The 25,922-nt window shown below is 43.8% G+C and overlaps 1 protein-coding gene and 1 pseudogene across 4 annotated transcripts in view; one reads left to right on the top strand and one right to left on the bottom strand.

Moving 5' to 3' along the window:
* Window positions 1–25,922, bottom strand: part of Fras1 (Fraser extracellular matrix complex subunit 1) — a 405,350-nt gene that overhangs the window by 12,262 nt on the left and 367,166 nt on the right. For all 3 annotated transcript variants that reach the window (XM_021210427.2, XM_029545004.1, XM_029545005.1), the window contains 11 exons: window positions 25,110–25,315; window positions 19,930–20,086; window positions 17,393–17,593; window positions 15,381–15,568; window positions 14,055–14,330; window positions 10,982–11,214; window positions 8,623–8,783; window positions 5,377–5,591; window positions 2,971–3,121; window positions 1,849–1,956; window positions 803–962 (listed from right to left, as the gene is read on the bottom strand). In XM_021210427.2, coding sequence (XP_021066086.1) covers window positions 803–962; window positions 1,849–1,956; window positions 2,971–3,121; window positions 5,377–5,591; window positions 8,623–8,783; window positions 10,982–11,214; window positions 14,055–14,330; window positions 15,381–15,568; window positions 17,393–17,593; window positions 19,930–20,086; window positions 25,110–25,315 — 2,056 coding nt within the window. The remainder of the gene's footprint in view (window positions 1–802; window positions 963–1,848; window positions 1,957–2,970; window positions 3,122–5,376; window positions 5,592–8,622; window positions 8,784–10,981; window positions 11,215–14,054; window positions 14,331–15,380; window positions 15,569–17,392; window positions 17,594–19,929; window positions 20,087–25,109; window positions 25,316–25,922) is intronic.
* On the top strand, window positions 22,499–23,476 carry LOC110330396 (annotated as a pseudogene). Its single transcript, XR_002380959.2, has one exon. The product of XR_002380959.2 is annotated as an aldo-keto reductase family 1 member B1 pseudogene (transcript).

Genomic DNA, 25,922 nt, shown 5'->3' with positions numbered 1-25,922 from the left:
AACAGGCAAAGCAGACTGTAGTCACAGGTAATACCTGATGACGACTTAGTCCCAGACAGACATGACTTCATTAAGCAGGGCTCTGATGGTATTTATGCCCTCACAACTCTGTAAGCGCCACTTTCAGGCACTCATCTCTGATTATTCTAACATTCAGAGTATTATCCCCAAGGTGTTAAATTTTTTTTCCATTTACTCAAGTCCTTTCTATGAGGAAAGCTGAAAAAAAAAAAAAAGGCCCAGTGCTAGTAAAAATCTGAGGTTTGGGTGATGACAAAGAGAGTTAAGGAAACCTGCTTGCTAATTTGCTTAGCATTTGTCAGCTAACAACCTCTTAACATATTCTTAAATGCAAGAGCTTCTGTCTGTTAAAATGTAACTATGCTGGGCTCCATTGCAGAAAGGGAGGCAAACACCATGGAGACAGCATCTCTCCTGAGCAGAATGGATACAGTGTCCTAGGGACACCTACCTCCATTTGGCTAGCTCTTGATTTTGGGGTCCCCTTCTCAGACACGATGGTGTCATTCTTTTCCAAAGTTGAAGAACACTAGAAATTCTCATGGGCATGGGGGCTTGGGAGCTCAGTGTGCTTATGGCAAGACGCAAAGTTCTCCAGAAGTCTCTGTGCCCATCACTGACTTGTTACTAGGTAGCAACCCCAGCCTCGGCAGGTTAAATGAAAGACAGGAGAACATTCAGGAACTTCTGGGAGAATCTTTAAGTGCCTATGTTTCAAGCTCATGAAAGAAGTTGAAAACCTTTCCGGTCAGGCCCCAGAAGCTTCCATCATAGTATTTACCGATTGTAAGAGCTTGTGGCTCGCCAGAGTTGATGAGGAGAATCAAATGTCTGAGCACTCCACAAGAGCTGCAGGTCAAACTGAATTCCTCCTAGGTGGTCTGGAGTCAATATGAAAGACTTCACGTCTGGGAGAGTGTGGTGCTCCATCACAAACTGCCCTGTGTCAGAGGGAAACACTCTTGATTTGTGTTTTGACAGTGTCTGCTTAAGGACAGCAAAGAATTAAGGGCATGTATGCCCTTTAGAATATAATTTACAATGCTTGAGACACTGTAGTATCTTATGCCAGCCCACCACCCTACTTACAATGGCCATTATGATCATATATAATGTGTAAACATGTGTGGAAATGTGCTGAGCTCTTATACAATCCTATGGATATTTATGGGGAAATGGACAGTGAATATACCCAAACTTGACACTCAACAGACACATTTTGGGGTCTTAATGCTTTATAAATAGAAATTCAATGTTGATATAATCATATTTAGATCTATTCAAGTCTTTGATGGAAGGGGACAAGTGTAGATGTCCCTGAAAAGGTAAAGGTTACTTTACAAGACATCATTCTTAAAGTTTAGTGTGAGTGTTTAAGGTGGATAAGTTGATGAACTATTCTGGATGGAAATAAATTAATGAGATGATACATGCAAAATGTAGCATGTGGAGTTTGATTTGGTCTATTTTTCTTTATGTATAAAGATATAAAGTAAATGTAAAGAAGCATAAAGCAAGTAGCAAAAGCATTTGTGAGCTAAAGGGCACTTAATACAGGGACTGTTAGTCTCTGTTATGTTTGCTGAATGTGAAATGGCATTGTGTTTTCTTTGTTCTTAGTTGACGTTGTTGAAGTGTTTGGGGTAATGCACATGAGGATGACAATTTGTTTTCAAATGCAGTGACCCAAAAGAATGTGTGTGTGTTCATATATAGATAGTAAAATGCTAACACTGTTGACTTTTTCATTGTTCTAATATTTCAACTTTTCTGAATGTTTGAGTTATTTCTTAATAAAGACTTAGGAAAATAATGCATTGAAGCTACCTCTGAATTTGGCATGGGTCTTGAACTCAATGACGAGCCGGCCATCCTCTCTGATGTAGATCCTTATTATCTGAAGCCTGGCAGAGAGCACACTGTCTGTCTGGATCCCTGGACAGGCGACCACACAGAAAACGTCAAGGTCAGGGTACAGAGAGCACCTTCTGGATAGTGACTACCCTAGACTCGGTCTCAGGGGTGTCTCCAAGGAGATCCAAGTATCTAGGTAACTGTGATTTAGTTCTATAGTCACATGAGCATGATTACAGACACGAATGCCAATTCGAACAGTACAGGGGCTCTCATTTATGGCTCTGTATCTTTTTCTAGGTCCACTGTCCATACAGGGGGGCTCTTCATCTATGTGGGTACCACTTTCTCCAGAAGCAGAGAATGTCCCATTTCAGAAAACATTGGATCTAAAACTTCAGCTTCTCTATACTGTATTTTTCCTTTTCTTTTAGGACCTAACGGGGTCCTAAGTCTTGATGTATATATTTTATTCTCAAACCAATGGAGATGACATGGAGCCTTCTAGAAAGTCAGCTGTGTGGACTTGACACACAATGAGTAGAGGCTGTTATAGGTACCATGCCTACTGGGTTCAGGATGACCTAAAATAAAACGGAATCAACAGAGGAGAAAAACAAAAGTGAAGCGAACAACAACAGAGATGACCCAAAGGCCCAAGTGTGAATTTGGCTCCAGCGGGAGAATGTGAGCTACTTTCCCACAGGGAGTATGAAACAAACAGGATAGTCTGAGCCCAAACCATCTAAGGGAAAAAAGGATGTAATTTTCAATTACTAGAAATGAAGCCTGTCTAAAGAAAGTTTATGACGCTCTCCACCATCGCTCCCTCAGATGAAGGGTGTCATTCCAGGAAAGGGAGGGGTGAGCAGAGGAGGGGAATTAACGGGAAGTGGACTTGGGGTGATGTTGGGGTACAGGACCTTGGAAATGGGAAAAAACAAACAAAAGGACAACAGATTGGGATACTTTCTGGATTCCAGTTAAAGCCCTTCCCGCTTTTCTAAAAGACCACAGGAATATTGTTGCCATTAGAGTTCATTGCTGATCACGATCTGATGTGAGGTAGAAGAGTTAGGACGTCCTTGGGCATACCTGTTCTCCAGAGAACTGTGTCATAGAAGAAAGAGAATTCCATCTCAGTGTGGTGCTCTAAGGAGGCCCAGCCCCTGGGGGCTGTCACATAGATGTAGGACACGTAGAGAGGCACGTGCACCGTCAGGAACGACTGGGCAGAATCTCTCACCTGCCAACAAAGCAGTGTGCAAGAAACAGGCTTACTTCTTTCCTGGGAGGATAGGGCAGAAAGCCATCACCTCTTGGTTCAGTTTTTATCCACTCCCTTGGTCACTGGGTCATATGTAACTCCTAACCTACACCTGCAGCTTGTCTTTGAAACAGGAAGAGGGTACAAGGTGGCAGGACACCTCTTCAGAAGAGGTGACCTTCAAAGGCTTTTCTGAGGAGGTGACCTAAAAGAGTAAGGACTATCTTTGTTTCCAATCTTCAGTTTCTAGAGACATTCCCTGGAAATGTACAGTCTCACAGGCTGAGGGATTGGCTTGCTGACTTGTAATCTGTCAGCGCTCCCTCACTTTGCTGAGTGTTTGCCAGAGACCCAAGGCCTGTAGGAAACACTGATCAATGGTGACTGGAAAAGCACCAAAGTTTGGTCCTCTGAAATGGGCACACGCTTGACTCAGGATGTCTTGGTGAGCATCATATTCATGCTCCAGGAACAAAGGCCAGGGGCTTGGGCATCCCATGCAGGATGGGTTGTGGGGCTGCGGGTGATCCAGCAGTTTGCTGGCACAGACAGTACTTTGGAGAAATGTTTTAAAAGAGAACAGATCACACATCCAAGGGAACACTGTTTTCTAAGGGGGTTCCTCTTACAGTTGTTAATTTGGTGTACTGAAATAGATTTTATTAAGCCATGATTAAAAAAAATACTGGATAGAAAATTAATATTGTGCTGGCAGCTGCCTTCACAGCAAACTGTGTTCATGTGTGGATGGGAGAAATTATTAATTAAAAATTCATATTTTTGCCTGTACACGTATTTCTTTTTTCTAACAAAAAGCTAGGTTAGTAAGTTTAGAGAAATTTTATTTTGTTATTGAGCAACTATTGTGGGATATTGACGGATGTATTTTTCTTCTTCTTTACTTCTCATTATTTCTCTTTGGCACAGATGATGTTATCTGCTAATCTTTAAGGACATTTTCTGACAAACATCTCATGCATTCTTGCTGTGTGTTGTGTAGAGAGCGAGTCACAGTTTAATATAAATCCAGGGAGATTGCCTCGTTAATGTCCACTGGCACTGCTTCAGAAATGCTGAATGAGAGCCTACTTATAGTTTCTCTGGTTGTTTTTTTCCAATTATGTATCAACAATTTCAATTATTTTAAAGAATCAGACAATAACTGAAATACTTCCGGTATCTCCATTTACTGTCTTAAATTTTAAAAGAGGACAGAAGCAATCCTTGTCTATGGGGCTTTTTAATGACTATTATGAACAGAAATATCCAGACCTGTAATAGAAGAAAACTCATGGAGAACAGAGAACATTAATTTTCAAGGGGAGGAACCATCAGGTGTGTGGCATCCCTTGACTGTCTGCCAGGCAGCCGCAGAAACTGAAACGTCGGCTGCCTTGAAGCTTTCTCCAGTAGGGGGCAGTGCTGCACACAAAACCAGAGGAACTAGAGCACACATTTGAATTAAAGAGACTACCCAATTGTTGAAAATCCCTCTACAGATTCTCTCATTTAGTAAAGCTAAACATGTTTTGAAATGAAAACCACACAGCTAACAAGTTTTGGCTCTCACCGAGATGCAGACTCAAAGATGGCGTGGAGCTTGAGAATTACTTTTCCCAGGAGACAGCCTAGTTTCTCTGGTACTCTTATAAAACTGCTCTTCTGAGCCTTTGGAGTCTTCTTAGCAACACTTACGTCATCAGGAACGTTTAATGTGTAAACACGTGCACACACATGCATGCCTACCCACATTTCTGTTTTCTCGGGGGTTATGAGTTTGGAGTAAGCACACAGTCAGAATGTTTGAAACAATAGACTCTTCCCAGTGGTGTTTTGGAATCCAGAGTTGTCCTTTGAGGGCTGTACCACTTGCATTTCTGACTCATTCCAAGTGGGGGAAGGGAATATATTCATGTAAAGAACCCTACTAGCAAATGTGAACCTCCATTTTCCCAAAGTATACACAGCGAAAAGAATCGCACATCCATCGAAAGAAGCAGATACTAGATTTTTGTACAGATAACTTGCTACAATAATTGTTTTATACATTAGCTTGATTTAGAAGACCTCAGCGCTCTTTAAACCACAGTCCAGCCAAAAAAGACCCTTGATAAGGAACTTGAAAAGATCATTCCCTTACCTGGCTGAATACAACAATCAGGTATTTAGCTGAACGAGGCACTTCTAGAGCAGAGTTGGCATGGCACCCAAGCACAATACCCCAGAGAACCCACCTGGAAGTCAGCGGTCACGGAGCCCCCACACACGTCGATAAGCTCTGTCATGTCGTAGTATGCGTCAAAGGTCCACACGCAGCTCTTTAGGTTCAGGTGTCTGTATAGCTGGATGGTTTTGGGCTCCCGTACACTTGAGTCAAACTGGAAGGGTCGGTCATAGCCAGGGCCCAGGGCAGTACTGTGGAAACCTGCATCATCCAGGAACCCTGCCTCTGCATGGGAGGGAGGAAACAAGCATGAGTGACTTGGTGTGACCATGCCAGGGGCTGGGTAAAGGGGAGGTCGCTGGGCTGTCCATCTGAGACCCTGGCTGGACCTACCTTGGAGTCCCAGTGTTCAGTAAGGTCAAGAGGAGAGTTTATAAAGAGCTGAGCTGCCTGTTGGGAGCTGAGATCATGGCTCAGCAGGCAAAGTGCTCCTCACAGAATATGCATGAAGGTCGGTTGTGGATTTGCAGTGTGGAAGATGCAGAGGGTCCCTGCCCCCAGTTGGTTCGGATTGGTAAATAAAGTTGTTGGCAGCCAATGGCTGGGCAGAGAGACAGAGACAGGACTTTGGATTCACAGGCAAGGGGACCAAGGGAGAAAGGAGAATCACCATGTAGGGAAAGGCGGAAGATCCAGGCTTGAGAGCTGCAGAAGAGCAAGCACACCAGCCATGTAAGAGCTGGGGAAGCCAGCCCCAGTTGGGTCTAGGGTAGCAAAGATGGAATATAGATTTTAGTAAGTCATAACTCAGTAGCAGAGGGGAAGCATAAGTAAAGTTGAAGTTCGGGTGTGGCCCAGCCATTGAGCTGCTTAAGGCATATTAAAATAGAAGGCTTTGTGTGTGTGTGTGTGTGTGTGTCTTTCATTCGGAGCAGATTAAGCAACTACTACAACAAGGACCTGATTACGGATTCCCAGGACCCATGGGAACAAAGCTAGGTATGGAGGCCTGTATGTATGGCCCCAGTGCTGAAGCAGAGGCGCATGAATCCTTGAAACTCACTGGCCAGCCAGAAGGCTCCAGGCTTATGAGCAGGTTCTATCTCAAAAAGTACAGTGGAGAATGACTGAGGAAGACATCTTTAATTGACCTTTGGCCTACACATATGTACAAACACGAATATGTAGATGAACATGTACACAAGATACACCCCACACACTCACACACACCCCGGGAGAAGGAAAGCGAGAGAGTGGCAGAAAGAGAGAAGAGGGACAGAGAGGCAGGGGGAGATAAGGGTGAGCTGCCTGTTGCCTGGGGTTACATGGGGCACGTCCCCTTTAAGAAACCCAGGTACCCAGGAGAAAAGGCAAACACACAGCCCAGCAGCATGGATGAATAAGGCAGGTTTTCCAAGTGTCTCTCTGAGTCCTGCGGCTCACCACTGGTCTTCATGAAATTGCTGCACTATATAGATGACTCACGTATGAAAAACTATTTTTAAGGCCAATTTGAAACTCGGTTTTTATGGAAAGCCATCAATCCAACATCCAACTTCCTTTTCTTCCTCCCTCCAATGGATTCTGAACTCTTGTTGTGGTGGGGGGGGGACCATCTTAATTAGTAGATAGCTTGCTAATAATGTCTGACTAAACTTCACTTGCTATGGGTCAAAATGATTAGATCAAATGCTGTGACCTGTTCTAAATTACAGAAGATAGCTGAATGCTGGTACAGTTTTAGGACATTTGAGATATAATAAAAATTTTCACATTTTTAGAGCGTGTGTGTGTGTGTGTGTGTGTGTGTGTGTAAGACCATGGCATGGAGGTCAGAGGACAATTTGTGGGAGTCAGTTCTCTCCTTGCTCTCTGAGCATCTTTCTGGCTCCTGAATATAATTTTTTATAGTTCTAAAAGTACCCATCATGTTTAAAAGACAGGGAGAGGCAGCAAGAAACAATGCTGAGCTGTCTATGGCCTGGGCTTAAATGGGGCACTGCCCCTTTAAGAGCATCTAGGAATGTCCACCACCAGCAACCTGCCCTTAGTCCCACCAAGAGTAGGACCTCCGTTGACCTGGGATAAATTTAAACGTTTTTAAGCAGGGAGATATAGAGATTTTCAGTTTTTAATCATACTGGTTCTTTTATTGCCTTCGTATGTGCACCAATTAAACTTTCATGTGTAGTTCAGTGGTTTAAGAATAACTTGAGCTTTACTAATTCTACCGTACAAAGACCACCACTACCAAAAATGACACTTAATGAATATGAAAGAGCAGATAAATGCATTTCTGTCTTCAAAACCACTGTTGAATGATTCATCCGCAGAACAGTGCTGGGGGAGGGGCCAGGGGGATGACAGGCATGGCATGTGCACTTGCCAAGGTAAGTGGAAACGGACAGGACTTTTTGTGGAGTGAAATGTCCGCTATGGTGAACACAGATGCACAGGGGGAGGGGGAGGAGGTAGAGAGGCGAATGGGGAGAAGGGGAGGAGGAGGGGGAGGAGGTGTCTCCTCAGCATTTCTCTTCGATAGGCTGCAGTGCTCTTGGGCATGTCACTCTGCCCCATCCTGCTTCGTCCCCTTTCCTTTCAGGAGGTGTTGATCTCTACAGAAAACCATGTCCTCTAAACTTGACCTCAGTTCCCACTTCTAGAGCATCCATCCTTCAGCCTCTAAGATCTATGCTTTCTCTTTCTGTGCTGCTATCATGGGAGCAATCACACAACTAAGAATGGTCCCCATAAGGGGGGAAGTAAGTAATATTTACTTTGGAGGCATTTTAGAAGTAACATCACGTGGAATACTCCCAATCTGACTGGTAGAAACAGTTGTTCTCACATCCCAGATAAGAACACAGTGGCTGAGAGAGGCCAAGCTACTTTTGATAATGTCTATAACAGTGGTTCTCAACCTGGGTGGTCAAATGACCTTTCACAGGGAGTCAGCTAAGACCATCAGAAATATCAGATATTTCCATTACGATTCACAACAGTAGCAAAATCAGTTATGAAGTAGCAATGAAGTAATTTTATGGTTGGGGGTCACCACAAGATGAGGAACTGCATGAAAAGGTCGCAGCATTAGGAGGGTTAAGAACCACTGCCCTACTGCTAATGGCTTAGAACAGACTCTGAGTTCATTGTATTGGAAAGTCCCTCATTTTCCTGTTGACTTCAGTTACGCTCTCTGTGTGTGGACGCTCTCGAAGAAGGAAAAATGCATATGAAGCTGAGGGCGAGAAACCACGAAAAGTCTAACCCTCCCCACTGAGCCCCACCTCCAAAGCTGTCACACAGGCAGACTCACCTGCGAGGCCTCGCAGATCCCGCGCGGTCACTAGGTTGGAGCAGACATGCTGGTGTCTGTAGATGGACTCCGACAACAGGAAGTGCAGGTTGTGCAGGGGCATGGTGGAGATAAGGGGCAGCATGCCGTCCTGGTGAGGGATCTGCACAGAGATGTGGATTCTAGGGGAGAGGACAGACAAGGGTCCGCAGGATGAGCAGGAGCCGCCACCCAAGCACACTCATTTGTCTTTGCGGGTGAATGTTAGCCATCCTTTTCCTCCCTTGAGGTTTCCATGAAGGATTTATATCTGAACATGAGGGGCTAGACACACACACACACACACACACACACACACACACACACACACACACACACACACGGAGGGCTGCTTTCACTCCTAAGGGAACCTCAAGACTCCATGGCAATTAGGAAGTAAAGGGTTTCCCCCCTATAGAGGAAACGGTAACATCACACTCTCAAATTAAAGCTTCATTTGCACTGAGTGTCAGCCTTGTCTCTTTAGGAGCTAAGGATTAGTGACCACTGCAGCAGCTGTCCCCACTCTGTCTCCGTGCATACTGAAGGCTGACATGATTATATGCGTCTTTGTGTGTGTGTGTGTGTGTGTGTGTGTGTGTGATGTATGTTGTATGTACACGTGTGCGGGCACACATGCTCATGTGCCCTTGAGGAAGCTGAAAGCTGACATCAGGTGTCAGCCTGGATGTCACTCCATTTCAAGGCAGGGTCTCCTGCTGAGCCGGGAAGTTCACTGGTTCGAGCAGTCTTGGCCAGCCAGGTTGCCCTGGTGAGCCAGTCTTTGTCTGAGCGCTGGGATGGCAAATGACTTCAACAGCCGCTCAGTTTTTAAACACGGGTTCTGAGGATCTGAACTCTTGTGCCCTCACACTTGTGTGCTGAGGGCTTCAGCCACTGAGCCACCTCCAAAGCCTGTTTATATGCTTTTAAGCATTTATTCTAATAATTGAATAATGAAAGAAATGGTTGAATTCTTAAAATTTCAGGTCAATTTCTTCACCCACCTTACTAACCACCGTGTCTCTCTCCATCTAAAAATAGCCATCTCTTGCATCTCTCCTCATTCAAGTCCCCTGAATGCCGTGCATTCTGCACTGACCGTCCTCATTCTGTAGCAACCTTTCCTGCCGTCTCCGGTCCTCAGCCCTGGAAGCCTTTGTCCCAGGCTGTCTGTAACTTATTTATCCTGGCTGCTATTTCTCGTACATTTAGAGACTACTTATCTCTCCTCCCCACTCTGAGGACAAGGGCCATTTCCTTCATTGCTTTCGTCCCTGCAGTGCATGTAGAATACAACTCAAAATAAAATATGAACTTAATAAATATTGGCTCAAGTCCGGGACGCAAACAGGGCTGTGCTTATGTGCTGCATTTGTTTTCACTGCACAAGTTTAAAGTTTCACAAAGCTTACTGAGAGTGGGCTTTGGGTTCCTAAAGCTCATTATTTTTAGGGAAATCCAGACTTGGGGTGTAAAGAACATGGCTCTTTACCAAGGAAAGGGTCAGTGCTGCCCTGTTTTGCTGCTTAACAAAAATAAACTATTCTTTTGGAAAGAAGAGAGATTTGCATATGCTTGGACCGGCTCAGATGTTAACAAAGGTAAATGCTTAAATTCTGTGAAGCTTAATGAATATGTATGACATGGGCGACATCTCTTCTGCTATGCAAAAGAATGGAATTAAAATCACCATGGCAGAGGAAAACATAAGTCCAGTAACTTGTAGTTATAACTGTTATTCCTCATTAGTTCAGCATCTATTCTGCAAGTGCGCCATGAGGACTAGAAGCCCTGAAGTAGACGGAGGAGATACAAAATCAACAGTCCTGATTCCTTCCCTCAAGGTTTTTACCAGCTACCACACCACATGGTTACCAAGAACAATCCCTCGCTGAAGGAAGCATAGATGGGCATCAGAGTGTGGGGTACCAAGAATGATAACTTGCTGAAGGAAGCATAGATGGCCATCAGAGGAACCTCTAAGTCAAGTTGGAGGTCGTGTCGAAAGTGATCCTAGAAGAGAGGCTGTGGGTGGCCTGCTATTTAAGTATAACAAGTGGAGTCGAGGCTCTTGAGCATAACCCAAAAGGCTCTGACGTTCTTAGAGGGTAAAGTGATTCTCTGCAGATGTTGTGACAGGTGAAATGCAGGTGGGATAAATGAACCTAGGAAGACGGGTGAGGGGGCCAGACCTCAAGGGGCCTTTGAAGAAGGCTTTTCTTCTGAAGCTTTAATTAAAACTATTCCATTTTGCAGAAGCATCTTTCACTCATCTGCCCCAGTTGGAAAACACATAAGGATAGTTGAAATCCGCTCCAGCAGGAAGTCATTGCCTGACCTGTTAGGGTGTTCTTTGTGTTTGACGTCCAGGTACTTCAAGGTTGCAATGAAGGACTGTGCCTGGAAGCCTCGAGCTGTCCCAGCCACTACTGGGGTGTGGCAGATAGCACTGTCGGTTCCAATGGTAACAACATTGCTCCTCAGGGGGGTCCCTACATGGCCCACCTTGTCCACAGCCTTGGCCACACAACGCACGTGGAATCTCCGGCTGAAATAAATGCTGTCTAGGACCTGTAGGAAAAATAAAATATCACAGGCAGGAATATAATGCATATGCACATCTTTATATCTGATGGGTATGGTACAGCAAGCTCTGTTACAAAGTTAGCTATGGAGGCCATCCATCCATCCATCCATGCAACTATCCACCCATGTATCTATCTATCCAGGTATCTATGCATCCATGCATCATCATCCATTCATCCATCCATCTTTTCATTTATCATTTGGTCAATGATATCCATCATGAACCAGACCCTAGGGTCAGAGCAGTAAATCCGTGTAGTCTGATGGAATGAGATAGAAAACACGCAAGAAAGATGAAGAAAGTGCCCAAAGACAGTCTACAGTAACTGAATCTATTGCTCCCCTTAGACTTGAGGTTTAGTATAAGGTTGACATAACTGTTTCTCACTTCTTCCAGCAAGACTCATTGACCTCAACCAGGCTTCTGTTGCAGAGAACAGGCTGCAGTGGGGCTAAGGCCTAGACACCTGAGACACACGGTCTTGTCTTCAGGAAAAAAACCTCCACTCCTTTTCCTAATGACTTTGCTGGTTTGGAAACAGCTTTTCAAGAGTGTAAGCAAGAGGCTGAGATGTCTGGCCAGTGATGACCTAACCTCAAAAGTCTCCTGTGCAGACTGTAGCACGCCTCCCCAAGAAACACATATCCCCCCCCCCCCCCCGTCATCCCAACGATAGCAACCTTTCTCCTTCCCGCTCCCAGACGTTCTCTCGCTACTGGCTGATCAGGGAGACTGACTGGAAGGGTTAGTTCCTGATATTTGTCAGTCAGATGCCCAATAAAGGTTCATCTTTTTGTAGAAATGTGCTGACAGCATCCTGGCTTTTGCACCAGGCAGTGAGTCCTTCCTGAGTAACAAGCAGAGAGAGAGATGGCCACCACTTCCCACAACCTTGCAGAGGTCTGGGTGCCTGAGGCAGAGAACCCAGCCTCTGACACCTCTTGGCCTTTGAAAGTCTTTCTCCAGGTCCCTTTGCGTTCCAGATGTGCAGGAGCAAGAGGAGCAAGAGCAGCTGAGTGGCAATATCGCCCCCTGTCACCTGGACATGTCGGGTGCCATGTGCGTCCACGGCTAGTACAGGTCAGGAAAATTAATTAGTAGTTCTGTGTGCCTTAGACCTCCCACAAAGTGATCACATAAATGTAGAAATTCCTCCCATGGAAACAATTTTCATTGAAGTCCATTAAAAATTAAAGAAGATTTCCCCATTAAACTTTTTTTTAATTAGCTGCCACCTCTTTATTTATTTATGAATGGACTTAGTCTAGGAAGGATGTTAGGCATGTTACAAAAATGCATAAACACGATGGTACTAAATAAATAATTGAAGAAATGAATATAAAGCAAAGGAAACCGGGGAGAGAGTGTTAGTCACCAGTTCATTGCAGAAGTTAGAGTCACAGTGCTGTAAATTTAGTACCTATTTTTAAAAAATATATTTTTGGCTCAAATATAAGGTTATGTTGAAATGGAATTTGATATTTACAATATAATAAGCTGTTAAGTCTTGTTTTAAAGGGTTTTATGTCTGTCTCTCTGTATGTGTCTTTGCGTGTATGTGTGTGCATGTGTGCGCAAGCATGCGGGTGTACTGACATCTTGGGTTCTCAGTTCTTGTCTTCCACTTTCGGTAAGGCAGGGTCTCTTTGTTGTTTGCCACTGCCCTGCACATTCCAGGATTGCCAGTTTCCAGGGATTCTTTTGTTTTTACTACCCACCTTACCACAGGGTCACCGAAATGATGTACTATGATGTCCAGTTTTATGTGTGTTCTTGGGATTCGAACTCAGGTTCTCATGAGTGTGCAGCAAGATCTCCATCTAATAAGCGTCTCTCCAGCTCTTATGTTTTTAATAATACAGAAGTCCATTTAAATTTGTACTACATAACAAAAGAATGGTTTTCCCAGCCTTTGGGAGCAAGTTCTGTCAAAGACAAGGGCTACGAGTGACCCTGTTCTATTAGACTCGTCAAAGAGTATAGTCTGAAAGTAAGGCCTGAAACTTGTTAGGAAAGTGGGCTAGAGAGCTGGAGCTGTTGTTGAGCCTGGGCCTTGACTGACTTGATGTCTCTTTCAGAAAAAAATGCTGATATTATTGGTGTATGAGGAAATCTGCTCTGGGGCACTTCTCCCAAGTTTGGGAAACATCAGTAGTCACAGCTCTCTGGTGGAAGGTGGGGTTGTGGATCTGCTCTTTGAAAAACAAAAGAAAACAAAACAAACAAAACAAAAAAAACCCAACTGCCCCAGGAGTTCCTTTCATGTCTTCCCAAATGATTTTGCAAAGCACAGACCACACAGTAAGCGGTCTATCCCTCTGTTTACAATTCACTTCCTACCGTGTGCTATTCATCTATTGGTTATTTGAAGATTTGTGACTGTGGTAGAAATCTGAATCTATGTCCTCAAGAAGTTCATACCCAGATACTTACTGAATGATTAAAAAAAAATACATAAAAAGGAATCGCTCAATGGTACCCGCCTGGAATCCTGGACTTGCTTAAGCCTTTATAAACCACATTTGTCAGTGATCCTGTCAAGCGGCTGAATGGGAGACATATTATTTTAGATCAAGTGCCTGAGAGAGGTTAAAGAGCCCCTCTGTATTGAGTGACTGATAGGTAGTCAGTTTGTAAAGATGCCAACCCACAACTGCTTAGTTTCTAACTAGTACACCATCTTACTTTTCCTAACAACTAGTATTATTTGTAACCAATTATTATTTGTTTTATTCCACATGGCATGCACAGACCTCACAGAATTTGACAGACTAGAGCAATGCCAGCCAGCTCTTTCCCTCCTGAAGGGGTCGGCCAGACTCACCTTGTGGTTGACGCTGGTGAATGGTGTGTTATCAGTGATGGTCTCAAAGGGAGACCGAGCCCCGTTGCCATCGGTGGGCGCAGCCACTTCCCAGCTGAACTGCACAGATGTTTGGTTGATACCAGCCTCACTGCACCGCTCCTTCATGACAGCATACCTGGGGTAGCGCGGGTCACAGGGCGTGACACAGACTAACGGGTAGCCTGGCGACGGGGCTTTCTTGACACCTTCCTTCGCCAGCTCTTCCACGTGGTCATAGTCAGCAAGAGTGACTACCTAGGAAAAAGCAGCAGAGCTTCAGGCTGGGCGGAGGACCACGAAGGGAGTATTACATCCTTCCCCAAGACCCTCAGAGCCTCTTCATAGGGATTCTGTGGTGACACAACAGGAAACTGCAGTTCTCGGCCAGGCAAAGATGAAGGCGCCATGAGTGGAGGAGATCCTGTCAGAAGCTTTATTATTCTACTGACTGCACTCTGAAACCAGAGCCTTACCCCTGACGTGAAAACAGACTCTATTTTCTTTTACACATTGAAATCCAAATTCTGTTACTAATGGCAGCTGCTAATTTAGAGGTGCATTAAATTGTTAATGGTGCGTAGAGGCACACTTGCCCAAAATAGGAAAAATAAAAAGGTTTCAAAATCAAGTTAGAGATAAATTCTGAAACAGTCATCTCTGCTAATACTTAAGAGACTTAAAGTTAGGAGTGCAGTGCTAATTACTTGAGTCACGGATTCAGTATCTACTGGTGACCTTCGGGAACTTTCTTCTTAATGGTAAGGTTGTTGCATTCATTCTATGTCTCCCAAAATGAGAAACATAATCCATGTCTCTGCATATAAATTCTATGTGTGGTAAGTATGCAGGATATTAGATGTGTAGTAGCATTGCTTTCTTGCTCTTCCCATCAAAGCAATATGGCGGTCAACTGAACTGCACTTTTGTTGTCAGATCACTGTGGAAATAGCTTGGTCTTGCACCAGGAATGAGCTCCTCTACCTTTAGCGCTGTTAGCATTTGTGCCAAATAACTGCTTTTTGTTGTTGGGGGCCATGCTGTGCACTGACGGGGGGGGGAGGTTCACAGAATTTGTGGATCCTACCCACTAGATGGTCACAGGACACTGTGTGAGAGATTTATCAAGGAGAAATGTCTCCACACATGGCCCAGTGTCCTCTGTGGGGACAAGTGGGAGGAGAGATGCCCCTGGCTGAGCACCAAGAGGCACAAAGAAGTGGCACACTGGGAGCCTCCTTGTTTCCAGTTCTCATCTACTGGCCACGGAGACACAACACCAGCCATCCTTTGGATCAAGCAACTCACAATGGGTGGCGCTGGCAGTATGAGACTCCCTGCTGCCTCCTGGTCTAGAATTGTCACTGTAGCAGTAGTTACATCTCCAAGCACGGCTTCCACTGGATCATCCGGGCCAAGGACTAGAGAAAAGGACTCATGCCATTCTCGGTCCTCATTGGACAGGATCTCGACTTTGAAGAAGATATGATCCACACCTTCATCAAGGACAGAACGAGAAGAACAAATGCCTCATCAGGGGATGAGAGAGTAGTGGTTGACACAGCTTGGACATCACATTAAAATACACCCTGTCCTTTCAGGGGGTTCTCATAAGTACAGTGAGGGATAATCATTGCAGACCCGTCTCGAGTGATGAATCTGTTTTTACAGACCAAAGTCTACCCTTGGTAGAGACTCAGGACTGCAGATTTGCTATTCGACACCATACAAGGATTAATGGCCCCTGCCTGACACGGGCTGCTGTAATAAAAATCTATGATCCGAAGTACACTTCATCCTGGTTACAATTTTTTTCTCTTTTTCCTTAAGTTTTCTTCCCTCTTTGCACGCACACACACATACTCTTTCATGTGGCTTCGAGAGCATGCACACAAATGCCCTTCAAGCTGTGCCCTAAGAGACAAAGGCTAAAAGGCTGCTTATCGGACAGGCTTTGGAAAGATAAGAACTCGGAGTGAGATGCTGGGAGGAAGCAGGCAGAGGCTTTACACATTCACTCCATCTCTTGTTAAGTGCATGGCAGTAAGGGCCTCTCCTCCCCTCCTTCTCACATCTGGTTCACACTCCTCCAAACCTTAAACAGAAAAAAAAAAAAAAAAAAAAAGAAAGAAAGAAAGAATAAGGATGCTTGAAGGAGAAATGACACAGACGTGGAAGACCGGAGTTACCCTTCCAGAAGACACCCAACAGACATGCCAGGGATGGAACTTGTGTTGGCTGGTTTTATGTCAACTTGACACAAGCTAAAGTCTTTGGAGAGGAGAAAGCCTCAGTTGAGAAAATGCCTCCAGAGGTCTGACTTCAGGCAAGCCTGTCATGCATTTTCTTAGTGACTGATGGAGGAAGGTCCAGCTAATTGAGGGTGGAGCCACCCTTGAGCTTGTGGTCCTGGGTTCTATAAGAAAGCAGGCTGAGCAAGCCATGGGGAGAAAGCCAGTAAGCAGCACCCCTCCATGACCTGTGCATCAGTTCCTGCCCTGTTTGAGTTTCTGCCCTGAATTCCTTCAATGATGGACTACGATGTGTACGTGTAAGCCAAATAAACCCTGTCCTCCCAGCTTGCTTTTGGCCCTGTGTTCCATCATAGCAGCAGTAACTATAACTAAGGCAGAGACTTAAGCCCTTTAAAGTTCCCGTGAGGTGTCAGAGATGTAGGGACCTCTATTCTGAGCCTCTGAGATACTCCATCCACTTGTCAAGATGTCTCTGAAAAAGTGTGCACAGTGATCCCTTGATGGTTACATTGCAAATGGTACCAGGATCTACAGTAGCCACTTAACATTCCCTGACCCCCTGACTAAATTCTATTAAAACAACAACAAGCATACAACTCAACTTGCCATCTGTCTGGTCCTTTTCCCCTATTACAGTGTCTCTCAACTTTCCTAATGCTGTGACCCTTTAATATAGCTCCTCATAAACCACAAGATTACATGTGTTGATACTTCATGACTGTAATTTTGCTGTTATGAACATAATGCAAATATCTGATATCAGATGGTTTTAGGTGACCCCTGTGAAAGGGTCACTCAAACCCCAAAAGGTAGTGACCCACAGGTTAAGAATCACTGCTCTATCAAATCAATACATCAGACAGTCAAACCGCTGGTTGTGACTTGATTCTTGATGTTCCCTCTTCCCAAACCCATTTTTCTTATGTGTAATCAATAAATGCTCGCATAAAATAAAACAAACAAAAACCTATACAAACAATTTAAAAAAAGAAGAGAAAGAAAAGGAAAAAACAAAACAAACAACCAAAAATAACACCCCAGAGACCGATGTTGGCACTCAATTACCGGGATTGAACTTCAGGATTCTGCTCTTGGGGTAATAATCCACACCAGACTGGGCGGAGCCATCTCGAGTGCTGCAGCGGATCTTGGAGGTCCTGTTTTGATCGCCTCTGCGGATGACCTTGATGTTCAGAACTGCAATGGCGTCTGGCCCTGCAGGTTCCCGGACTTGGTATGCAGCGTCTTCAAACTCAATGGTGGGGGCTGAGGAAATGTGGGCAGGAAAATGAAAGCAAGTTAGAATCAGTCAGAGTCAAGACTCCTAAGAAGACAGCTAATAACAACCAGAAGGAACTGTTCACAAAGCCACAGCCTAAAGGCTGGCAGTCCTAAGGATCAACCAGCATGCTCCCGAGAGCCACATTTTAGACAAAGGAACTGATTGGGGCTCCTGTAGGTGTCTGTCACAAGAGAAATGTATGGTGGCCAAGCTTCCAACATGACATGATAATGTTTTTATACTGAAGCTTTCAAAATTGAAATTTTCACAATTTATCAAGGGACTAAGACATAATAGGTACTCAATAAATATCTATGGACCAATTACCTAAACAACCTTTTTGGTTACAAGCTACAATTTTATAAGTTTACAGTGCATCTCATTTAGCTATTCCTGAAGTACATCCTTTCTGGATATTTGGACATCTGGGTATTTTGACCTTCCCATGTCAGCTTTTTTCTAAGTTCTCAAAATTTATTTCAGTCAGTGTAGTTAGTTTAGGAACACAGCTTTCTTAACTCAATATACTTTGAAACACAACTGTTTTCCAGTAGAAATAGTATTCAACCCCCTGCCCTCAGTTCAAATTTCATGAGGAGGAGGAGGAGGAGGAGGAGGAGGAGGAGGAGGAGGTTAGGATGTTGTCAGAGAAGAAGATTAAACAATGGGAAATTGAGAGCAGCTATTAATTTTGTGTCATCTTAGTGTGTTATGGAATATTTTAGAAATTTTCATCTTTTCTTTTGCAGAAAGTTTCCTTTAGATTATACAGTTTCTGGTCAGAGGCTCTTTGAAACACTGGAAGGCTGCTGGACAGGGCCAATTTATTACCTTTTGAATGCTTTTCTTTCATCTATATTTGCATATGCACATGTATGTGCAGATGCCCAAAGACATCACAAACAAGCACTGCATTCCTTGGGGCTGGGATTACAGGCAGCTGTGAACTCCTCAGAGTGCATGCTGGGAACAGAACTCTGGTTCTGTGCAAGAGTAGACGCTGATCTGGCCCACTGAGCCATCTGCCAACCCTAGTCTTGATGAGTCTTGATCACTTGGGATTTCTTTATGCCTGAGAAAGGTTCATCTTGGGGTTGAACGTAAGTTTGCAGGAAGAGCTAATTCAACTACAAGTCTCTCTCTCTCTCTCTCTCTCTCTCTCTCTCTCTCTCTCTNTNTNTGTGTGTGTGTGTGTGTGTGTGTGTGTGTTCGTGCTTGTATACATGTATGAGCAAGAGGTCAGCCTCAGGTGCTGTTCTTCAAGAGCCATTTACCTATTTTCTGAGGCAAGGTCTCTCTCTGGGACCTGGGGCTCACCAACGAGGCTAGGATGGCTGCTAACAAGCCCCAGGGATCTTCCTGCTTCCACTTCTCAGCACTGGAATTATAAGTACAACTGGCTTTTTATGCAAATGCTGAGGATTGAACTCGCGTCTCATACTTGAGGATCAAGCACTTTACCAACTGAACTATCTTCCCGGACTGAAGGCCAGCTTTCTTAGTGATGTCCTAGTTGGTTCCTAACTTTTCACCAGGAACTGTAGGAGCCTTAGAGTGCAGATTCTAGAATCCAACAAATCAAGGTTCCAATATAGTGTCGCTGCTTATAGCTATGTAGCTAAAATGCAAATTAAGAGCTTTGTGGGTGCTGTTTCTTCCCATAGAAGATGGTGGTCAGGATTATTGCCAGGATTAATCAAAACAAGCTAATATAACACGTGTAAGAAGGACTATAAACATTATGCGAACAGCAGGGTTTGCATTAGTGTATATTCACCTGTTACAATAATCTATTTTAGTAAAATAACGATGTTTCGATTTAAAACAGGTGCTGTTTGGAGCAAACAACACGTGCTGCCACTTCCCTGGAAAGGGGTGTTCTCGCTCTGCCCCTAGACAGCTCGGGGGGGGGGGGGGCTGGTTGTTTCTGTCGGTTTGAGAAGTCAATCAGAAATCAGCCTTTTCCAGGCAGTGGTCTAGCTTAGTTCTTGGGACTCAAATGTTTCTGATTGTATGTCTAGTCCCCTCCTGACCTGTGACAACTTACATGACTTTCATTCTCTGCTTTAAGGTTCCTGTTCTGGGTTTTAATCATATTTGTTCTTCATCTTTGACAATGTGGGGGATAGTGAGATTAAGGATTCCTGTGAGCCCCACGGAAAGCGATCATTTGCTACAGACATTCTAGATAGTATTCAGAGGTTGCCCTAAATAGGAACTTTTCTAGCACTTTCCCTTCCAAGACACTGATATTATTGGTAAGCACTCGGTTAATATCCCGGCCACCGAAGCAAAACCAAAAGGCTTTCTCTTCTTTTACCATCTTCATCATTGGATATGGTGACAGTGGCCACACTGTTCTTCCCAATTCTGGCTCCACTCCAGTGATTTCCAAGAGGATGGCCAAGGTAGACCCTGAACTGCTCCTCAGGCTCAAACATGGAGTCGTCATGGATGTAGACAGTGCAGTTCTTCGCCTGTGACCAGCACACAAGACATATTTAGCCTAGTAGCAGGAGGACCAATGATAGGCAGTTTTCCTAGATGACATTTTTTCTCTTTGTAGCATCAAAGGATTGGCATGAATTCAAAAATGGCTCAACAGTTACATTTATAAACTAGAACTTTGAATTCTAGCAATCTGGGCCCAACTAGGAGGTACCTATATGACAAGGTTTACATTATAAAAACATTCCACCTATATGGCAAGGTTTACATTATTAAGACATACCAAACCATTTGGAACTTTTGGTGATAAGTTGTGAAAAACCACGGCAATACAATCAACAGCAAATAACACACACCTGCACACCGTGATGTGCTTTCCCATGTGGTAACTGGGCTAATGATGACATTTGTATATGTTACAAAGGCAGATAACTAGTGAATAAGGGTTAGCATGTGGCTCTTCCTCCTGGAGAGTTCAATAAGTTGCTTTGCCTTTGTGAAAACTGAATAAATTTGTAAGGAATTCAGAAAGGCGACATCTAAGGTTAAAAATATTTAATTTTAAATGCTAAAGAACTTTCAGATTGGATACCAAATAATATCTCATCTGAACACTATGGAAGAATGAAACCTAGAGATATAACCCAAGCTTTTGGTGGTGGGAGGAAACCAAGTATTTCTCAAATAGAATATTCTCCACCGATATAGGTATGTATAATATATATATATATATATATATATATATATATATATATATATAACATACACATATACATATATATACATATACATACACATGCATAATATATAATGAGCCTCAGTGGCACAGTTATATGATAGGAAATGGGACATCTGTCATATGACCATTTTAAATTTCCTACCCAGCTATCCTATATAGGCTATATGTAGGCAGAAGTTCTAAATCATACTTTACAAATCATGTTAAATGGCTAGATTTCCCCATGAACATTTGTATGTGGCTTCTTAATATCCTTTCAAAATCCAAAAGAATGGACTTTTTTCCCCCTTCAGCATCTTTCCTACAATATGAATTCATTATAGAATATATGAATTTAGTAGTGACTTTTCAATCTTTTTAAAAAGACGTTTTTGTAAATGCCAACTCTAAAGACATATGCTTAATAAGCCAAAGAAAATGAAGGTTCCAGAATGTGCTGAAGAATTATGATAGATTATCATATGGGTAACATATGGTCTATTTGATTTCTTTTATTAAATGAAAAGCTATTTCTTGAGTAGGCAGTGAATTCTTTTTCTGCTTTGAGCTGAAACCAAATATAGACATTCAGACTCAAAGCTAAGGATTGCATTTGTAGATGTTCTTAAACTCAGGTTTCTAACTTTCCACTAGCAGAAGCTAGGGTTGGCCTTTGTGAGTCACGAGTGTCTAAGGTTCTAGTTATTTACTTTTCGTCGTAAAGAAGAGCAGAGGACAAGTCACGGGAGGTCTTCTGATGCTAAGGGTCAAAGGGTTAACCAGAAGACAAGAGTTTGATAGATTTGATTATGTCAAAAAGGAATATTTCTGTTCAGCTAAGTACATTATGGCCAATTTTAAAAAGAGAGATTTAAAAAAGGAGGCATATAATCATAAAAATTTAAAATTGAAGTCGTATATATTATTCCTGGTTGTCAACTTGACTATATTTGAAATGAACTACAATCCAGAATTAGAAGGCTCACCAGTGAACCTAATCTGGAGGCTGGGAGATAAAAGTTTCTGATCTGGATCTTGGTATGGAGATCTTGAGACACAGTGGTGATTGAATCCAGAAGATTAAGACAGGGAGATCTCCGAGTTCAAGGTCATCTGGGATTAAAGGTTTGATGGCACACACCTTTAATCTGGGCTACACCTTCTGCTGGAGACCATATAAGGACATTGGAAGAAGGGAAGGGAGTCTAGTTCTCGCTCTTTCGCCTTCTTGCCGTGTGGGACTCAGCAGCTGCTAAATCCTTGGACTTCCATTCACAGCTACTACTGAACCATTGTTGGGAATTGGACTGCAGACTGAAAAGTCATCAATAAATTCCCTTACTATATAGAGCATATCCGTAAGTTCTGTGACTCTAGAGAACCCTGACTAATACATCGTACTTACAAAAGAAATCTAAAACCACTTGAAATCCCATTTAAAATATGTTTCTGGGGTTTAGAAGTTATTAAAAAAAAACATAGACAGAGGATGTACGAATTGTTAAGTATTTTGTGTTTGTACACTCACATAAATGCAAAGGTATATGAGGAAAAAGTTCCTATATATAGTTTAAAATTGAGCCTTAACAAATATCCCTATGTAGCTACAGCCACTAAACTGTAGTATTATATAAATTATATTAGAATACATCTTTGCTTTTACTTCTATGTTATAATAGTAATTTCTTTCTTTAAAAAGTAATTTATTGGCACATTTGCCGGTCTGGGTTTGTAACGTGCAGAGATCATGGCCAGCCATCTGGAACTCAACAACGGCACCAAGATGCCCACTCTGGGCCTGGGCACCTGGAAGTCCCCTCCTGGCCAGGTGACTGAGGCTGTGAAGGTTGCTATTGACATGGGGTACCGCCACATTGACTGTGCCCAGGTGTACCAGAATGAGAAGGAGGTGGGAGTGGCCCTCCAGGAGAAGCTCAAGGAGCAGGTGGTGAAGCGCCAGGATCTCTTCATCGTCAGCAAGCTGTGGTGCACGTTCCACAACATGAGCATGGTGAAAGGAGCCTTCCAGAAGACACTGAGTGACCTGCAGCTGGACTACCTGGATCTGTACCTTATTCACTGGCCCACAGGCTTCAAGCCTGGGCCCGACTATTTCCCACTGAATGCCTCAGGGAACGTGATTCCCAGTGACACCGATTTTGTGGACACTTGGATGGCTATGGAACAACTAGTGGATGAAGGTTTGGTAAAAGCAATCGGTGTCTCCAACTTCAACCCTCTTCAGATTGAGAGGATCTTGAACAAACCTGGCTTAAAATATAAGCCTGCGGTGAACCAGACTGAGTGCCACCCATACCTAACTCAGGAGAAGCTGATTGTGTACTGCCACAGCAAAGGCATCGTGGTGACAGCATACAGTCCCCTTGGTTCTCCTGACAGGCCCTGGGCCAAGCCTGAAGACCCATCGCTCCTGGAGGATCCTAGGATCAAAGCAATTGCAGCCAAGTATAATAAAACTACAGCCCGGGTGCTGATCCGGTTCCCCATTCAGAGGAACTTGGTAGTGATCCCCAAGTCTGTGACGCTTGCGCGCACTGCTGAGAACTTAAAGGTCTTTGACTTTGAGCTGAGCAGCGAGGACATGGCCACTCTACTCAGCTACAACAGGAACTGGAGGGTGTGCGCCTTGATGAGCTGTGCCCAACACAAGGATGACGACCCCTTCCATGCAGAAGTCTGAAGCTGCGGTGGGCGGATCCCCGCTCCTCCTCAAGCAGCTTGCACCTGTTCTTTCTGCCTCATCTGCCCTTGCAAGTGTCCTGTGTCCTGTGTCCCTCTGCACTGGGTGGCACCTTGCAGACCAGGTGGTGAGAGTTAGTTAGTTTGATGTAGAATCTGGAGGGCAATACCAGTAGCCGAGGTATTTCTTCCAGCCTTTCTTGGTCTTTCTTCTTACCCACCTGGAGGACTTAACACAAGTACCCTTTCCAACCAAAGAGAAGCAAGATTTATAACCCAAACCGTGCCACTAACACTTAAATTTGAGTGCTTAGAACTGTAATCCTTTGGGTCAGACTTCTCCTTGCCTCAAATAAAAACTGCTTTTGTGAAAAAAAAGTAATTTATTTTCATTTTTTAAGTTTTTTATGTATATTGATGTTTTGCCTGCATGTAAGTCTGTGTGAGAGAGTCAGACCCCCTGGAACTGGAGCTACAGAGAGTTGAGCACTGCTGTGTGGTGCTGGGAATGGGCCAACCAATATACAGGAAGCTCTTAAGAACAGCCGGTGCTCTTAAGGGCGGAGCCATCTCTCCAGCCAGGAGATAGGAGCATAGTCATTTCTAAATTTGTAAAATTCAACTATATCACGGAAATTTGGTATTTATTATAACACAAATAAAAACAATGTAGTTAAGTAAAAACAGAAACCAACATGGTTAAAGTTGGTTTGGGCCATGGTTTATCACAGCCGCAGAAAAGCCAATCTAAGGCAGGACGGTGGTACCAGGGTAGTGGAGTATTGCCCACAGTGTGTGTGGAGAAGATTGCAGAAGGGCGTTGGAACTTGGGGCTAGAAAAGCCATTGAGTGTTGAGAGATTAATGAGCTGTTGTCATGAGAACACAGAAGATAATGCTGAAAGCAGTGCAGGTTTATGCCGGTCTCACTTGTGAAGTTTCAGGGGGGAGCAAAGACTCTGTCTACCAAGACCGTTCATGTGACGATTTGAATGGAGAGCCACTAAATCAAACCTTGACTTGGCTGGGACAATTGGTACCAGTCATCGCGGGCTACTGTAGAACCAGCTGTGGTTAAGAAGAGGCCAGCATCACTGAAATGAAAATTCAAATGTATTTCCTCAGAAAATTCTCTTTCAGTCACACTTCTGAGATATAGTGTGGTTCCAGGCAGCACCCCTTTGAGATTGCAAGGGGACTCAGAGGCAGCTACAGCTGAGACACACTGAGTTTCTCAGGTGAGTGGCTTTAACTGAATTTTAAAGGGTGAATGACCACTCATGTACACTGCCAAGACAATGCTTGAAGCTGCGCAGTGCCTGCCTCTTTTGGTCCTATGCTGGGATATATATGGTACTCTGGTACAAAGACTCTGATAACAGAGACCCCTCTTTCACTGTTTAGGTAAAACTGGGGGAGGTTTCTCTGTTACGGTTTCAGGCTAAGGCATCTACATTTGATTCTGCTGGGTTCCATCTAAGCTTCCCAGCTCAATCAATGATGTGTATGTTTGGCTGTATGCAAAGAAGATAGCCAAGTGGAACAGATTCCATTATTAGTAATTTTATCAGTTTGTCAAGAACTCCAAGAACTAGACTGCATGTAATTTACTTCATGGACAACAAGCCCACTTACCTTCTCCCCTTTCAGAAACGTAATCCGGGAAGAGTCTGCATTTCTTCTCTCTTCAAAGTCCTCCATGACCTGAGCCGAGTGGCCCTGCGTGTAACATCTCACTGACGACTCATAGCTCAGGTCCCCACTCCTGATGATGGGGACGTGTAGGACACCCTCCTTTTCCTTCACAAGAAGCAAATCCTTGGAAAACTGCATGCTGGGAACTGGGCAAGAGATGGGGAGATGAAGGCCTTATCAGTGAGAGAGAAAAGATGCAGTAACCACGGCGACGCTTCGTAGAAGGTCACACGGATACCAAAGCACAAGTTCTAAAGGACTCTCAAGGCTGGGCTGTTGTTCCTAGGGCACAATTACATTTGCTACGATGAGTGTGAATCCAATGATCTAGACTTTGTACCTGTCCTTGCTCAGCTTCAGAATGCAGCTACTACCCTCAATACAAACAGGGAACACACACAAAGAGAATATAATAATGATTTGAATATAAAGCATAGCCACTTTCCTCCTATGGATACAATAAGGAAAAACACAAAACAAGGTTGGTGACAAAGTATGGCCTCTCACATAGGTCGTGAGGACATGGAGACACCAGGGCAGAGTAGAGATGTTAGCAAAGAAAAACAAAATAAAACAAACAATGACAAACAGGATTAATCTATTTAAAGGGCCTCCTCCTCCTCCTCCTTCTTCTCCTTCTTCTTCTTCTCCTTCTTCTTCTTCTCCTTCTTCTTATTCTCCTCCTTCTTCTTCTTCTCCTTCTTCTTCTTCTCCTCCTTCTTCTTCTTCTCCTCCTTCTTCTCCTCCTTCTTC

This window comes from Mus pahari, chromosome 13 (assembly GCF_900095145.1).
Source record: "Mus pahari chromosome 13, PAHARI_EIJ_v1.1, whole genome shotgun sequence".
Taxonomy (NCBI): domain Eukaryota; kingdom Metazoa; phylum Chordata; class Mammalia; order Rodentia; family Muridae; genus Mus; species Mus pahari.
Note: the sequence above shows the minus strand (reverse complement) of the source record. Positions and strands in the feature narration are given on the sequence as shown.